At 35.2% G+C, this 19,507-nt stretch overlaps 1 protein-coding gene across 1 annotated transcript in view; it reads left to right on the plus strand.

Annotated features, from left to right (window-relative positions):
* LOC128860820 (putative transcription factor SOX-15) overlaps positions 1-18,988 on the plus strand; it is a 115,492-nt gene extending 96,504 nt beyond the window's left edge. The window contains exon 7 of the mRNA XM_054098579.1: positions 17,531-18,988. Coding sequence (XP_053954554.1) covers positions 17,531-18,184 — 654 coding nt within the window. The 3' untranslated portion in view covers positions 18,185-18,988. The remainder of the gene's footprint in view (positions 1-17,530) is intronic.
* Positions 18,989-19,507: the final 519 nt, after the last annotated feature.

Here is a 19,507-nt window from a genome sequence, read left to right on the forward strand (position 1 = left end):
TTCACATAAAAACATGCATACATACACCTACATACATATGTAGCTACAGCACACGCTAAAAGGCAAGGTGGACAGTGGACGATGAGCGGCGAGGCAATGAAGCAACGTGGGCATAGGGAGGTGTTGTGAGCTGCCAGTCGACCTGAGCCAACTTGCAATTATTCAATTATTGGTTTGAGGTTGCAGGAGTTGGTAAGCAAACAGTTTTACAAGGATATAATTTAGTAAGTGTGTAAATAAATAAAAGTGTCCCGTGCAAGGCAACATGCTGAGAATTAGGGGAGGACAACTGTAGTTTAGGCGTGACAAGTACTTTTAATTGTTTGTACGCGCGCACACATAAGTATGATACATATAAAATTCGTTACACTTATCCAATGAATAAAAGCGACATGTGGGCGTTCTGGTCTTGACACACTGTGCAAGACCTTGTTTGCCAGTTGAGTGAGGAAGAGTAAAATTACACCTGTCATAAACGCGAAACAAACAAATAGGAATTTTTATTTACCGGGAAGAACGTCACTGCAGAAACCCTCTACCCTACCCTGAATACGCCGTTGGCTTATTTACAAACTTATATTTTTGAAGCACTTAATAATTAAGAGAACTTGACGCGTGCAAATTTAGCATAACGTCACCGCCGCGATAAAAGCTGTTAACTCCATTTTCCGGCCAATATAACTAACTCCCGTTTTTCATTTATAACTAAAAATTTAAGCAAAACAAATGTTTTTCCTGGAGTTTTTTTTAGATCTTTTCTATTTTTATGAGCTTGGAAATTAAAAAGGTAATGCAAAACAGAAATATTTTTGGAAAGTGAAAGAAAGAAAACGCGTCTTGTTGGAACCAAATGTCGTCAATGTTGGAAATAAAAACTCCATCAGCAGGGCTCGATAGCGCTCGCCATTCACAGTAACGACTGCTCCTTCCACATTTCAAAAGTTATAAGGAACGATGTACCCACTGTTCTATGAACTTCGCGAACAGATTTATTATTTTTTTTTTTTTAATAAATTTCCACATTTCGAAGTATTGTTCCGGTGTTAAGTGATTCATTATCAGCTGTCAAACCTTAGTTAACGGCATCGACAGTTCTCATGTAGCTAAAAAACACCCGAAAGTCGTTTGAAGGAAACTGTATGCCAAATGAGCTTGCAAGGCAGGGCACGACCAAACAGACTCAACCTGAAAAGGCCCGCATTAGTATTCCCCGTGTAACTTAGGAAATGGTTTAGGAGGCGACATGGTGACAGAGAACAAAGCGCAGCTTGCCGAACTTCTAGGCAGTCGTGGTCGAAACTGGACTTGTTATGGAAACGAGTTTTGTGTTCTCTGAAATTAGAAGACATGTTCATTACCATCAAATTAGTCAAAGGACACTACTTAAAAAAAGGAGGCATGCACAGAGGCTTCGAAAACCGCGACTTAAATAATGTTTTCCGAAATGTTTAGGTCCTTGTATGTAGAATGAGCCGCTAAAGTGAATGGCATGTTCAGTTCTTAATACAATGAAATACACGCAGAGATTTGCCATAGCCTGCCGAGAGGTGACCGCTATTAAAAAATTGTCTATGATTTGGTGTTTCACACCCGGGGTTTCAAAGCCGGACACTCTCCAAGCCGGTCACGCTCCAAGCAATTCTGGTACAGTGGTCGCTTGGTATACGAGTGTATGATGCATTAAATACCGCTATTAAGATAAAATTAATCAAAAAATAGAGTATTCAAATAAATTTTTCTTAACGAGTTAATTTGATTAATAAAAATTTTGATTAATCAAAAAACAGGAACTATGATCAAACAACATTTGAGTAATCCATTAATCGCACAGCCCTAATCTATTCATTTCTAACGTAAATGATCATCTATGCCGCATTCCACTGACGTTAAGTTGACAATAAGTGACTTTAATCAACATACAACTGACTACGAGTGTTTTCTTTTTCTAATCTCTACTAAGAGGCAATTTAAAAATCGAGCTGCCAAGACTTCAGGGCTTAATGACAAAAGGTTGGTTTAACTTCGCTCACAGGTTTGTATAGCAAATAAGTAAAAACGATCAGCAGCAAAGCTGTGCGTACAAACTAATTTCCTTATAGAAGCAAAGTTCTTCATTTTTGGCATTAACTTGTTTGGAGAACACCAGGAACCGCCCTTGATGTTCAAAATTTTAAAGCCACTGTGAAATATGGTGGAACCGGGGTAATGGTTTGCCGTTACATGTGTGCAAAAGGAGAGTGGAACTTAGAATTTATACGGGGACAAAGTGTATTTGGGCATTTTGAAAGATAATTTAAAGCCAAGTATGGATAAATTATTATTGGGCTCCAATTAATTGTTTTAACAAGAAATGACCCCAAGCACACTGCTCTTGTTACGCAGCTTTGGTTGTTATACTACGTCCTTAACCAGTTAACTGTGATTGACGAGTATACTCGTCATGGAGAAGTTGCAAAATTTTGTGTATTGACGAGTATACTCGTCATGCGTATAAATTAGTGACCATTGGCTATTTAAATTACAATTTTTGAGAAAAACAACACATATTCTCAAATTTCAAGATGTTTAGAATATTTTGAGGCTATGCCGGAATAAAACAAACAAATAGAAAATATAAACAGTTTGAGATGATGTCATGCTTCCCCGTATGCACTGGTTGAAAAAGTTCACCAGTTCGCATAATGAATTTATTTATGTGCGATGATAACGTTTTTTAGATGTTAACCTAAAAGGGGCAAAGGCAAAAGTCAAAAAGTGGATTTATAAAATAGAAAGCTAACTCGTGTGTGTCAGTGCATATCTTACCAAGTGTCGGCGGTTCTTATCAAATAAGTACAGTGCAACGTAAGAATTTCAAGTGCGTAAATATTATAAAGTTGCCCAGAAGTTCTGTAAATTACTATTTTTTATTTTTAGTTCATTTGTCCCCAAAATTAGCAACTATCCAACTATCTTTTTCATCCAATATCTTATCAGCGCAACTTACTCTGTGATTGACGAATATACTCGCCATAGCTCAATTCTAGCGACACAAAACTGTGCGCACTTTTAAATGGGAGCGCCACAGCTAATTGGTTAAATAGCTAAATCCTCCACAGTCACCTGATTTAAATCCTATAGAGCATATATGAGATTTATTGAAGCTTAGGATTGTCAGCATACCATTACATCCAAAGAAATGCTCAAGAATATAATGATAGATGAGTGGAACAAAATCACATCCGAAGAAACTTTGCAGTTAGTGGAATATATACCAAGACATTTACTAGAGGTTATCTGAAGGAAAGGTTATCGACCGTCTTACTAATTGTAGCTCTAAGTGCTTAGTTTTGTGCCTGCCTTGGTTTGTAAGCAGACTTTTGCCTTCAAGATCATTGAAGTATGTATTTTTAGTTTTTTTGTGGTTTTTGTACTATGTTTCAGTTTTTTTAAATATCTTTGAATCGAAGTATGTATCTTATAATAATGAAATTTAAGTTTGGAACATTTGGAATGGATTATCTTTTCAGTGGTTGAAAAATTAGATTTGCCTTGTACGCACAGTTATGCTGCATAAATAAATAAAAAAGTTGTTCTGATGAACTCAACTTCTTCTAAAATAACAAGGTTCCGCAAGCACAGTACGCTAAAGGAGTAACGGAAATATCATCTGTCATTACCTTTTATAAAGTTTCCCCAACGGTACATGGAATCACAAGATACATCTGGTGGATAAAATGTGCTGAAAATTTTATGCAGAATACGGCAGGATAATTTATTTTTCGGAAGTCATATTAACCCTTAGCTTACTTAACATAAGGCCTCTTCTACTCGCCATTTCCAGCCTCGATTAACTTAACGAAAAATTTGCATGCGAAAACAACAACAAAATTATCGAGCAAGATTCGCCGCCAGCGAGTATGTCTAAAGCTCATTACATTGGTATAACTCACTGTCGTACAAACACATGTGATTTAAGGCAATTTTATTCCCGCATTTATACCAGTCGCTTGGCGAAAAGCAGAGGCCTATAGTATAAAAATCGGTATAGTAGTGGTTAATTAACTGTTATCCATTAAATAAGGAACAGCGCCATGGCAACGGAAACTGGAAATTCCCGCAATTCAGAGCACCGTGATTAAATTCTTTGTTGGAAGAAACAATTCTGTAATGCGCCAAAGCAAATTTTTGAGTGAGAGAGACTTTCGCCCAGTAGCGGCAGTGACCGAAAAAATGTCCACAAAGTCGCAAAATTAGTAGTGATCGATCGAAGAGTTAAATTGGGGCAAGATGCCAGAAGAACTACAAAATATAAAGAGAATTTGTGGGAACATTTGCAAATGAAGAACAAAAATTTGTGCGCGTTGGGTAACACGAATCTAAGAATATATTTTCAGTCACATGAAAATACATGGTATAGGGTGTTTTTCTAGTTGCATGAGATCTATCGATATCGATATCGATAACTATAATTCGAGAGCTGAGAACGACAAACTGTGCTTACATTTCTATTCAGTAAGGTTTGGCAAGTCAACGTGAATCGTTTAACGCCAGAACAACACTTCCAAATTGTGGAAATTTACTTTGGATTTACTCTGTTCGCGACGTTCATAGAGTACTGCTATACAGCGCGCTTAACAATCGATGTATTGCAAAATTAATTTGGGGACAACTTTTTCCCCTGAAGTGGTATTCTTCGATGCCCTCTCGTTCATGCGATTTAACGCCTCTGAACTACTTTTTATGGGGGCTATATTAAGTCATTGGCCGGCAAGCCGGTAGCTTTGAAATATTGGAAGCCAATATTCAAGCCACCATTTACGCCATACGGCGATTACATGGAAATCTTTTGAAAAAAAATTAGACAGCCGAGTGCAGCATGTGACACGCGGCAGACATACGCCGGACACCACATTCAAAAAATAAATGCCATAAAATTATCTACCTATTGTAAAAACAAAAACATCATTTCAACAATATTTTTCTTTTGTATTATCATTTTAGTTCTTAAAAAACACCCGATATAATATGAAATAAAATGTAAAGCCGTACTCTTTGTTTAATAAGTCTAGCCGCAGTCTAACTGCGTACTTATCATCCACTCCTCGTACACTCCAAACGCATTTTTGTGACATTTTAATAAGACCGAAATTCGTTTCAGCATTGATTACACAGGTTGACAATGTTTTGTCCTGTAAAAGTGTAGGGTCATTTCCGAAGTAATTTTTTGCGTAGAATCCGAATCCGGGGTTTAAATTGCTCTATCACGTCTGGATTTTGAGATATCCTATAATTATCGGTATATTTATGCCGAAATACTGATTTACTTATCTCAGTATTCGAAATAGAATTTCTTACATACTATGACTAAACATAGATTAGTTAAACAGAAAATTCACAAAACCAGCCACAAAAATATTGTCGATAATTATGCACTTTATTGTACCAAAATTCATTGGAATATAAAACTGCATACCAAAATATAAAACTGATTACAAAATATAAAACTGATTACAAAATTTGAAATTTTGTTGAAAATTTATTGATTTGTGTTTTTGTTTGCACATATATATATATATGTATAATTGGCGCGTACAACCTTTTTGTGTGTTTGGCCAAGTTCCTCCTCCTATTTGTCGTGTGCGTCTCGATGTTGTTCCACAAATAGAGGGATCTACAGTTTCAAGTCGACTCCGAATGGCAGATATTTTTATGAGGAGCTTTTTCATGGCAGAAATACACTCGGAGGTTTGCCATTGCCTGCCGAGGGACGACCGCTATTAGAAAAATATTTTTCTTAATTTTGGTGTTTTCACCGAGATTCGAACCAACGTTCTCTCTGTGAATTCCGAATGGTAGTGACGCACCAACCCACTCGGCTACGGCGGCCGCCAATGCACATTATTTGATAAAAAAAAATCAGTTACCAATGGTTTGAAGAAGTGTAAGTCTCTAAAGGGCGGCCGCCGCAGCCGAATGGGTTGGTGCGTGACTACTATTCGGTAATGGCCGGATTCGAGTCCCCGGGCATGAAACACCAAATCATAAAAACATTTTTTCTAATAGCGGTCGCCACTGGACACGCAATGCTAAACCTCCGAGTGTATTTCTGCCATGAAAAAAACTCCACATAAAAACAATTTGTCGTCCCTCCCACCTGCCCTTCCCTCTATTTGAGGAACACCATCAAGACGTACCCCACAAATAGGAGGAAGACCACGGCCGAACACTCAACCTCTAAAACCTTTTTGTTTTTAAATGCAAAACTACAAAGTTTAATTTATATACATACATGTATATGCTTATATGTAAGTTCTTTGCTATAATTTTGCAATTCTCTCGATAAAGTGCTATTTAGCACAAGTATTTACCTCTAAATTCTCCTCAGCTTTACCATTTTTAGGAATTTTATTTCATTACAACACCCCTATAATTACCAAATTTATAATAGCAGGCTTCACGTCATTCAAATACATACAGACTTCCATAGGTATGTAGCCAGCTCGTAACGCCCGCATATTTGTTAAAACTTCAATCGAATAGCTTCACCGCCACCTAACTTTTCAATTCGACCTACAACAACTCAACTATGCAACACAATAAGAAGAAAAATCATGGCATTTAATAGGTTGTTAACAAAGCAAACATAGGAAACAGCTTCAATAAATGGGTACAATATAAATAACGCAAACTCAAATAATAAAAAAAAACCTATGCTCAAGTGCTTGTTGCAAAAGTTTCAACGCGTCTGCCTTTTCCTTTTACAGCTTCAGCAAAATAGTAAATATTTTGCCCATTCATGCGACTATTATTACATCGCAGAGTGCGAGAAGGAATATGGAATTCCAGACAAAGCGTACCATTGAATTTACAATGGTCAATAAGCTAATTGGATTATAACTAAATACAATAAGATAACATAAATTCGAGGCGTGACACTTTCTCTGTGAAGGAACTATGAAAAAAACATCATGGTTATTCAATTTAGAAATATTTTATACCAGTTTGTTCCTTGTATCATAATACATTATCTGATATTGCTGTGGAACTCTGTAGCAAATCCAAATTCTCTCAGATGCCCACTTATCACTTTCCCCGATCGAACACTTAAATTCAACTTGTAGTGCTATTTTTAATCACGGAGAAGAGGACTTATGAACTTTTAGAGGTAAGAAACCTTTCAAAAGACGCGCCTAAATGTTATTGTATTTTAAACATGTAAACATTTAGATTCTTTCAGGTTTCTTTATTTTTATTTAAAATACTGCTCTTAACAATTATATGTGAAAAATGGTATCATTTATAGTAAATGCCCACCACGAGCACAGCTACAGGTAAAATCTGCCAAACAGTCGATTGATGAATGTCTAATTGTTGAGAACATCGAGATATCGATGTTGAAGTGTGTTCAGCAACACTTTGCTACAGTAGAAATATTCTCAACAGTACAGAACCAATGCCCAGTTTTTAGTCTCTCCGTCCTTTTTCTATCCTCGACAGAACCAGTTTCTTGAAACCATCATCTTTTGAATTGTCGATTCATTCGGAAGATTATTTCTATCAAAAAATCACGAATTTTGCGATATGTTGTTTCTAAAGATCCACCTCTTTCATAGAAAGTTTCAAAAATTTTAACGTATTATCTATCGTTAATATGGCACATCAGTGTACTTCACAAATATTATATCAAAGATGACATAAAAAATGGTATTGTCTGCGACTTATTTACTACTGACATTAAGCGTCGTTTTTGAACGACCTTATATGTATAAATTTATAATTTCCAAGTTGGCGGATTTAACGACATTTTAACCTTTTACCCCATGTGAGATAATTTTGATGCCATTTTTAACTCGCCGGGTGATTAACAAACCAGTAGAAAGCTTGCCTGTTACAGTGGAACTTAAACTTTCTGTGGATTTCTTTCGGTTTGCAAACGAAAGTCACTAGGTATATTACTATTTGTAGCTAGTATATATCATTGTATTTACCGCTTAAACTGCTTTGTTAACATTTTTAACGATTACCATATATTATATTACCATTTATTAAAATTAAAAAAAAGGTATATATATCTATATATATATATCAAAAATTGTATGGAAGAATAGTTTTGAACGAATATTACCTGCTTGAGCTAAACCAATGTTCAAACAGCCAGCAATAACTTTAGTGATTAGTGGCCGCTAGTAATGACTAGAGGCTGCTGTCTGAATTCCACAATTAATTTCAGTCCCGTGATATCGAAAACTTCCAGAAATCGAAGGGTCTATTTTTATCATTTCCAGTAAAACAGATCATTAAAATACACCCAAATCTCTCTTTACACGGTCTTTTTTACACGAAACTCAAAAAATATATATATTTTTCTAAACAAAACATAATTCCTAAAAGAATGCCTTATTAAGTAAAAATGTTTCGTGATAGATATTATATAAGTATAAGCAAAAAGTACACTTTAGATTTAACCAAGTCCGACATGCATTAAAATTTCATCGTAATTTTTAGGCCGCGTGTAACTGGATAACAAGTACTGTACAAGGTGGCACAAAATTAATCATCCAATTTGCTTTTCAATAATTTTTTACTGAGTAAAAAAAGAGATTTTGAGTAATGGAAGTCTTTATTTTAAGGGCGAACGCCACTGTGAAAATTCAAAAAAAACGATTTTGTTTTGCATTTTCTGAAAGTATAAATATTCAAAAATATGTAAAAAAATTATTAACTTCAAATCTTGAAAATTTACGAAATTATACGGCCAATAAAATAAGTGCAGCTAGTGAGTTACAACGGCCAATGAAAACTTTAAATGGTTTTTCTCAAAACGACGTTTTTTGAGACGGTGGCAACGATTTCTCGAAGACTAATGAACCGATTTTAATTTTCTTTTTTTTTTCAAAATTTTTGTTATCGCATTGGCTATCGTACTTAGCCGATTTTCAAAATTTTGAAAATAACTATTGAAAATAAAAAAATGGTGAAAAACACACATCAAAATTAAAATCACCACCATTTTGTCAAAAACATACAAAACAAAAACCGCTACGTACAACGATAGCCACTATTGTGTAGATTGATACAATTTTTGGTTTTTTGATTTCAGATGATTATTCATTGGTGTATCGCTGCCACCAGATTATGTCATTTTTTTTTAACTCGTCACGTTTATTTACATAAACTTGTCAATTTTCAATATTTTTTAATAAAAATTTCCATCAACATAATTAGTTTAATACATATGTAATAAATTGCCTTCTGTCCGGTCCTCGAATAATCATTCCTACTTACAAAACAAAAATCCCAAAAATTGACTATTTTTTTACCTCACACATTGGCGTTCCCGCTTAACCTTTACTCCAGTGCTTGCATGTTTGTATACTGCAGCTGTATAGTTCACAAGTGTCAAATATGACTGACGTGCGATGCCACCCTGATAGGGTGATTAATTTTGCACCACCTTGTATACGGAGCTCGAGAAAGCAAAAACCAATGGCTAATAACAGACTTTTTTACAAAGAAAAAACCAACAGAAACGGTTAATAATTTGAATAGAACCTGACATATAGGCTGGATGTATCTGACATAGTACCTGACATATTTACTAATGATCGCATTTTTGGGACAGTCCGTAATAAACGTGCGCGATTGTTATCAAGTAGCCATAAATAGTTGAAAAATAGATTTTTTTCCTAATTTCAATTACAATTTTTATATGTTTTGGACTCATGCATTGAATTTTCACTGTACAATAATTTAAATTTTTTTTAATAAAAATGAATTGTTTGTACTTTATAAATACTTAGGTAAAATGGATTTCATTACTACTTCTTTTGCCCAATTTTTTGGGAAAATATTATATTTATAAAAGGTTTTCCAATAACATATATTATTTAAATATATAAAAGGCTATCGAAAGATGATTAACGATTTTTATGGCCGGAATTAGATGGTATTGATCTGGACAACGTTTATTTTCAGCAAGACGGCGCCACGTATCACACAAACAACGAAACTATTGGTCTTTTACTGGAAAAGTTTCAGGACCGTGTTATCTCTCGAAGAGGTGATTACAATTGGCCACCGAGATAATGTGATTTAACACCTTGTGACTTTTTCTTTGGGGCACGTGAAAGAGAAGGTCTACGCCAGCAGCCCAGGGTCAATTCAAGATCTCAAAGACGGAATTCGTGAGGCTATCGAGGACATAGGGCAGCCACTTTCCAATTCGGTTATGGAAAATTTCATGAAAAGGATATTGTCCTGTAAGCGTGGTCATGGTGGTCAATTGCCTGATGTTATTTTCCACTATTAACGGCATAACTTCCTCTTGGTTGGGTATTAGGGCGGGTCGATTTTGCTCAGTGAAAATCGTATTCTAGGGATCAAAATAAGAAACTTTGCCGAAGGAACCATACCTCTAAAGCGAATTCTGATGTCCCCCAATTTGGGTCGAACGAAAAATCCCACTTTGACCCATTTAGAGTGCTCCAATCGAGTCCAAATGTATGACCGACCCCACTAACCCCACCCATGCCAGTGGCACACACCCTGGAACTCCCCTGGGGGGGCCCCATACAATCATTTAAAAATATCACCATTTTTGGCCTTTACATGAGAAAAGAAACTAAAAAGGTATGGTATGGTAGAGGTATGGTTCCTTCGGTAAAGTTTCTTATTTTGATCCCTAGAATATGATTTTCACAGAGCAATGGGCGATTTTTTTGCCTCCCCACAAATCGACCCGGCCTATTGGGTATATATGTATGTAATTCTGCCAAATTCGACCTGAAAGAACGTCAGGCCGTGCGAGACCCGTTCTTACCGGATAATGACTTACTGGCACTACGCTAAACTAAATTAAAATATATGATGTTTAATTAAAATAGATAAGCTTCTAACCTATTTTACGTACGTTAGCTTACATTGGTGGTTGTCGTCGAATCGGTCCTAAAGTTGAGCTATTCTTCTGGTACAGAGGCCATATGTACACAAGAATTCGTCAAGGCCATCGAAACCATTTATTTATTTATTAATAGATAACCAACGGCTAATCCAATTACTCATACTCAATTTCCAAAACTCAACAGCCAGCTCTCAATGAAATTAATACTATTTTTTTTTTTTTAATTTTAATATCAATAAAGTAATAAACTACTACGCCTGATTATGTTTTTATACTATAGATTGGTTACAGAAAAAACCGTTTTCAAAAAAAGATTGATCGTATGCAAAAATAGGCGATTGGTTCCTAATCTCTAAAACCTATTAAAATTAATGAAAAACAAGAAGAACAAGTATTCTTTTTTCTTTAATTAAATCACAATGTTTGTTTTTACATGCAAAGTTATTAAAGATAAATAAAAAATAGTTTAAAAAAACTAAAAAACACGCTTTTATTGCCAATCGAACTAAAAAGTATAAAATAAATTTTAATGACAAAGAGACCTATAATGAAGTAATAGCACTTGAACGATCAGTCATAGTCAACTACCTCAGAATAGAATTATAACACAAATTAAGATACAAATAGAATAATTCAAATTAGAGTTAAAAGCGTGGGATGCTTGATATAGTAAATATTACAATCATTCTATGTACAGAAGGTTATGAAAGTGAAGCAAAATGCATTTTTTCTTTAGTAGCATCTTTAGTTTATGTTGAAGACTTAACAGATAGTCTCATTCCAGAAATCACCGATTGCCTAATTGAAATTTCATTTTTTTTATAGTTCTTATTGTGGCTTCATTTAAACCGAACATTTTGCCAAGAAATGGTGAGCCTTATCCATTTCGAAGGCGATCTAAAATTTCAATTTTGGTTTCCAAAGAAATTGCTTTACGTTTTAATTTTGTATTATATTTGACATTTTATTTTAGGGATACATAAAATATTTAACAAAATTAAAAAATATAAATAACTGAATAAATATAAAATATTTTTTGGCTTACCTTTTACCTTAATGCGTTAAATTTAATGTAACGTTGGAAAAACAAATTTGGCAATAAAAAATTAATTACCAGGTGTACACTAAATATCAAAATTATGGCACCACGTGAAATTACCAAGTTTTGACAAGTTTTTGTTTGGTGTTGATTTTTGACAATTTTTTTTCGCTAGGTGCTAAGAGTTTTTTTCCATATAAAATACTACCGAACAAATGTTTTATTTGGAAAAAAATTCTCAACATACTTAGTATGCAATATTGAGTGTATTTTGCTCGGGGGCATAAAGGAATAGAAGGAAAAGAGATAGTGGATGGAATAGCTAAGGAAGAGCGAGGCTTGCAGGGGATCAAATCAGTCAGGTACTTAAACCCACACGCACAATTCTAAAAAAACTAGCGGACGACATACAGTACTATCTCGATAATCCGGACACGCGGTAGTCCGGTCACATCTATAATCCGGACAACTGCATAATTCGGACAGTTTAACATTTTTTACTCTATAATCCGGACATTTTTCAAATTTGCTTCGCAATATGTACATACATATGTATTTTAATTTTTAGTTTGCTTTGTGAGTTTTTCGTAAAATAGCAGTACTTTAACAACAATATATGTATACGAAATGCAACAGCATAAATCACGCGTTGTGTTTATTCTTTAGTGACAAACTGAATTGAGTGGACATTATTATTATGAGCAGTGGAAAATTTAATAAAGGGGCTCATAAAACCCTTACTCTTCAGAAAAAATTTGAAATTTTAGATCTCCTTGATAAAGGAAAATCATTTAGGTGGTTTGAAACAGAATTTGGTGTCAACAAATCTACTGTTTTTGACATAAAAAAGAAACGTGATGCCATTAGAAAATTCGCGACTAAATGTGAAATGAAATAGTACATACTAAATAAAAAAAATGTTTGATTATGTACAGATGTACATATTATTATGTAAGTATGATTGTACTGTATTTAATAAAACTATTTATGTATTTATGTACATACATATATCTGAATTGCGTTATGTTCATTTCAAAAAAACAACGTTTAGTTGAAAAACAAAAATCATCTATAATCCGGGCACCCCCATAATCCGGACGACCCCTAACATTAAGGGTGTCCGGATTATCGAGATAGTACTGTATTAAGAAAGGCAAAAAAAGTCTAAGTTAGTCTAACCAACTCCAAAGTAGTCGGGATCTTGTGTAAACACTCATATGACGCATGTAGGTATACTAAATCAGTTATTATTGTTCGACAGAAGGAACTGTAGAGCTCTAGTTGGTGTACTAAAAGAGCACTGCCTAGTTGCAGCGCGCACTTACAAGCTAAATCTAACTATTAAAGATGCTTGTAGGAAATGTAATGAACCGGGCACAAGAGATAGCCTGGAGCATTTTCTATGCTACTGTCCGGCTCTTTTGAAAACTAGACTATGCTACCTATGCTACATACCAATGCTCTCAGTTTTGAAGAACTAGGGTCTCTCCCTGAACTGGAACTGAAAATGACTCTAATTTGGTACCGATATGGTCCAAAATGGTATCTTCCTGGCTTAAGCCAGCCGGTATAATCTAACCTAGTATGCAAAAAAATTATCAAAATTCAACATGAATTTTGAGCCTCTTGCAACTTACACTTTATTGTGCTAAAATTTAATGGGCTATAAAACTGCATCCCTATTTTGCTTAAATTGAAGTTTCCTAAAGCTTCTGATTGAACAGTTGAAAATTTTGATAACAACATTCTTAAATTTTTAAACCATTTTGAACTTTATACGAAGTTTGGAGCTTTTAGTTATAAGGTTTTTTTTTGGAAATGCATAAAAAAATTTTAAAACTTGGTAATTCATCGCCTTCTTATTATTTTGGATCTATTAACTAATTTCTTCACTGGTATTAATTACTGGTATTAATTTAAGAAAATAGAAGCTTAAGTGAGCCTATTTAAGAAGGAATGCAATCGGAGGTTTTTGTCACTGCCTGTCTAGTCGCAAAAACGAATGGAGACTATTTTCTTTATCATTTTGAGTTTTAATATTCCTTCGGCCATTATGCTTCTGAAGGAAATTAGGCTATGCAATCGATTTCATAAATTCATTAAGTGAACATTTTTACTGATGATCAAAACAGTTTAACGAAAATTTTTAATCTCGTGGTCCTAGTTGACATTTTTTTGAACATATCCATATGCAATCAATCAGAAGGCAATTATATTGGTGAAATAGAAACGTTTCTCGCTTTATTTCAATATTAAATTAACATTAAAATAACATAGTTATAGTTAAGTTAGTTGGTTCCGAACAGTGTCCTGGATTATCTTCAACTACTGGGCAATGGAATAAGTGTCCGCCTAGTCTTACTACTCATCTCGGCCGTAGCAGTAATAAATAATGCTCCGAATTTTCTCTTTTTTTACCTGTAGCACACGTTTGGCCTCAACAACTCCTACAACCTGTCAAAGACCTTTTTTCTTAAGCACAATGAAACCTTTAAATCACGCAGTAGAAATTATGTTCGATTTTTTTTTCTTTCGGAACTCTAACCTATAGACAAATACTTGCATCTGGTTAACAATTCATTTTATTACGAAGCTAACTTTTCAAATCGTTAATTAACGGAAACGACCTTCCTCACGCTGCCTAACATATAGAAATTAATACACGATATACTCCTACCAATTTGCGGAAGGTTGCAATTATAAGGCTTTAACAAGTTGCCGACAATCTTGCGGTGGCCAACAGTCTTGAATTGTATTGCAGTTGTAGTGCCTCGTATCTATGCGAAATTGAATTGCCTTTCATACGTTTTTCTTGTCCATATTTTGTATGGATGTGTGTACACTGGTAGCGTAAAAAATATTCTGAGGATTTTCTTCTTCTAACTTCCGTTGTTCACATAACAAATAAATATAAAAAATTTAATTACATATTCTTATTGTCAGCTTAATACCTGAAGTCAATTATGAAAAGAAAGAGCTGAAAACATAAATACGCGGTGCAAAAATAACAGAACCTTTGTACTTTTAACGAATACACATTTGTTTATTGAAGATTGAAATAAATTACAGGCGAAGAGCGTAGGGCGGCAGCTAAAATCAATGCTAAAATTTATGTAATATGATTTGTTGCATTGTACGCGGCTGCCATAGCCGAATAGGTTGGTGAGTTATTGTCATTCAGTAGTGCACAGCGATGAAACAGAAGGCATAAAATAGCAATTGAAAAAAAAAAAGATTTTTTTAATAGCGTTCGCCTCTCGGCAAGCAATGACTTGGAAAAGCTCCTCACAAAAAACCATCTGCTGCTACAACGTATTCCGTTATGGGAAAACATCAAGACGCACAACACAATAGTTATATACATACATATATACTATGTATATTTAAAATTTTCGAAACTATTTATCTATTTAACTAACTATTCCTTTGACGTCGTACCAAGGAAGTGGTTTCACAATGTTGGGAACAGAGCGAATATTTATATGAATGAAAATGTTTAGTTATTTATTTCTTTTTAAGCCTAAGAATGTACAATCTTACAGACTACGAATAGCACAAAGCAACTTAAAACTAATTAAACAAAGTAACTTCAAAAATTATAAAGCGGAGTTTAAAATATTAAAACACTTCCCTTGAAACAGAAAAGCCAAGGAAAACCGGGTAATAATTTTTTCCTGGCAGAAATAGACTCGGAGGTTTGACATTGTTGGCCGTGGAGCGACCACCATTAGAGAATTCTTCTTTTATCAATTGGTGTTTCGTGGCCGTTGATTCAAGTCTGTACACCTCCGAATGGTAATCACTCACCACCCCATTCGGCTAAGACGGCCGCCAGAGGATGTTGGGGAACATTAAATCTCATCTCAAATATGGCAAACTAACTGCACTAGTGATGATCTTATAAGTAAAAGAAAGGCTTAGAATATGCCGACGATTATCCATATAAAAGCAAGGTGAGATAATTTTTATTTTTCTATTACTTCTAAAACAGAAGTTTTGTATCAGTGTTCCCGACACCCATAATGATGATCCGGACTGATCTGGTGGTTGGGCTGGTTTACCTAAGACATCACGCTAATAGATTCAATGCTACTCTTGGGAGTTATAGTAGTTGTTGACGACGGCAGTGTGACGCGGCTAAATTTCCTTTTAGCAAGCTCTGATGCAGTAAATACGACTCCGTTTGTTTACTGTTTAGAAAGGCTGAAAACTTCATTAAACAATCAATAAGTTTACAATTGATATGTGAAAATATTATATATTTCTTACAATTGTTTATATGCGCGTCCGTGTGCTTTCGTCAACGTCTAGAACGGAAAAGAAAGCTTGCTTCCCTTTGACAGCTGTTGATTGGCGAATGAGAAAAACGGAGAGGTGAGAAAATGCGAAATGGGTTGCCAAAGTAACCTTTCGCAACAGTAGGGTTAGCATTATCAATATTAATTGCGCTAGGGTTTGTTTGAATTAACATTTAGACCATTCGATTATTGCGCGCTTGCATTAGTGTTTGGGTTCGTAATATTCGGGGAATTAAGGAAATGAAAGACGCGCAAGCCCAGATGCGCCTGCTGTAAAAATTTCGATTATTGCGGAAAAAAGTTTGATTTTGGAAGCTCATAACTTAAGAACTAGTTACCTAGAACCATAACTAGTGACGTAGAATTGTAGCACAAAATTTTCACATTTTTGACGTATAAAACCTATCGGGGGTCATTCTCAATTCTCGAGGAACTGGAACTTTTACCCAACGTCATTTTGCTCAGTCATATAAAATTTACGGACATATCGAATTCAGTCAGAACTGCTTTTAAGCGTAGTGAGTGACTCTTTTCCAGGATGTGGCAAATCATGAATTATCTAACAGCGAATGCATATTAATATAATCGAAATACAAGGAAACATTGCTTAGTATTATAAAACTAAAAATAACCACTGAAATTTATACAAATATCCGCCAACAAAGAATTGTAAGAATCTCCTTTCTCCCACCATACAAATCTATAAATAAATCCACCAGAGTTTTACACGATCTATTTACACACAATAATAAAGATGTGTTAACAATATAATTATAACCCAGAGCAATTTAAAATTCTAAACGCCCTCTGCCTTCATTCACCCCGTTGCATTCACCACAAAATGCAGTATAACCGATTTTCGAAACAGAGCGGCCGGAATCCTCCCCTTTTATTTAGTTCCGTAAATTGAGATTGGCGGAATCAGAGCACAATCAACCGAAAGGAAAACAAAAACGAGCGTGAAATTAAATAAAAAAATCAATAGAATTAAATTGTAAAGCAAACATTTAAACAAATACGATTACAACTGCATTAAAATACATCCTTACTATAAAGAGCTAGTACAAAAGGGTGGATAACCTGCTTGGAATTTGTTTACTTTATTACTTCAGTGGTTAATTGCGGGTGAAGGAGGGTGGTTTCACACTTAAATCGACTGTTATCGCGGCTTGGTTTCCCCATGACATAATTGTATAAGTCTCAACCTTTCTTTGACATTATAGCAATTTAAAAGAATAATAAAATTGTATCTCACAACCATCGTATCAATTTACTTAAAGTTTCAAATTTGTTTGTTTATGCCTTTCACAGACCGGACAGATGGATGTACCGAAGTTTGCGCTCGACCGCAGCTCGTACCTGAGCTCCGCAGCTACAGCTGGCTCCCTCTATGAGACATCGAAGGCTGCCCAAGCGAGTGCCGCCTATAGCGCCTACTTGGATCCCAGCGTCCTAACAAAGGCCTACTTCGACTCGAAAATGTATCAGGATCGCGCTGCCAACTATGCCTTTGACATCTCGAAAATCTACGGTGCCCAACAACATGGCTCTTCGGCGGCCGCTGCCGCAGTGGCGCATCAACAGCAGCAGCAGCACTTACTCAACGGTCTAGGAATAGCCAGTTCGCACCAGAATAACGGCAACATTAATAATAACAACCATGCAACAGCGAACAACAATCTAGATGAACGGGACAACACACCGCATTTGGATAGCGGCGGAAGCGCGGCTGGTGGTGGCGGACTGGCGAGTGTTGTAGGTGACTCGAAGCCGCATCTTCACTCACCAACGGACACTCAACTTGACTACTCGCAATACGCACAATACGGCCAGGTTGGGGGAGCCGTTAGCTTGGGTGGTGGGGTCGTTAGTAATGGTGGTTTGAGTGGCATTGGATCAACTGGCGGCCCCAGTGCTGCTGGTGCTGGCGGCGATTTTCGGCGACCGCTCACAGTCATATTTTGACCACCATCCGTCGAGAGTGAGGAACTCAACCTGTCCATGACAAATTAGTTTTGCAAAAAGTGAGGTGTTTTTAACGAAAACAAGCAAATAAATCGAAATATTTCACTTGAATGATGTACATAAAGATACATACATACATACATAAATATACATATACATATAGATATAGATATAGATATAGATATACAAGCATAAAAACATACAATAATCATAGAAAAATTTATGGAAAGAGATGTGTAAATTCTACAACAATGCAGCGAAAGAAATTTGTATCCAGCCTAGGACTTTCAGTCCACGAAAACCATGGAAAATAGCTTGCACTGTTAAAGAAAACGAATAATAAAAAATTTATAAAAATTTTCAGAGTATAAAATAATCGTAAAAATAAACAAATTTCGTTCAGAGTGTGTGCCGGACAAAACATTTGCGACTAGCAGTCCAAATTAAGTTTACAAATTATATACATTTTCAAATAAATCATTGTCATTTTTATTTCTAGTGGATACTTATTGAAGCACGAAATATATTTCTGGGATATACATACATATGTACGAGTACATATGTAGCCCTCTAAATTCTATAATGAGATGAAACACTTATTTTTTACATTTAGTTAACGTAACAATGCATTTCAGTTTTTTTAGTACTCATTTAAAGTAATGGGTATACGAAGAGAATAAAGTGGGGAGGGGTTGAGATTGGCTATTTAGAAATATTGAAACATATAACACAGCCCCAAAAAAAATTATTTATCGGGCGGACCAGGCTAGTCAGTTCGGAAGTATTTAGGGTTTCTAAATCAGAATCTGAGGTCAGAACTTCAAAGTTGGTTCATTTTTTTTTTTCTTCTTACCTCAAAAAATACAAAAAAATAGAAATTGTGTGAAATTTATTATAAACCGATTGAAGTGTTAAAATAAAAAAATATTTGTTACCTAAATTTCAAACTTTCAAAATTTCAAAACGGAACTTTGTCTTTCATTCTTCATAATGTTTTATTTAAGCAACATGAATAAAAATCGTTAATAAAAAAAAAATCGTATATAAACAGCAGTCTTCGAGGATCTTCTGCAAATCGATCAATTGTTTCAAAGACGATTTCATTTGCTCGTGCGGATTTGCTGTCTGATTTTGCCGACTGCAAGTTCGATGCAGAACTTCAAGTAAAATTTCCTTCACGATGCCATCAACCGAGCTTGTATTTTACGGAATAATATCAATCACATTCCTTATGTGCTCAGAGCATTGCTTTGTATTTAGTGTCGACGTCAAAGCATTAACAGTTGGTTCCAACAATGCTGAATATTCAGACTGAGATATTAA

This window comes from Anastrepha ludens, chromosome 4 (genome assembly GCF_028408465.1).
Source record: "Anastrepha ludens isolate Willacy chromosome 4, idAnaLude1.1, whole genome shotgun sequence".
In the NCBI taxonomy this organism is placed as follows: Eukaryota; Metazoa; Arthropoda; class Insecta; order Diptera; family Tephritidae; genus Anastrepha; species Anastrepha ludens.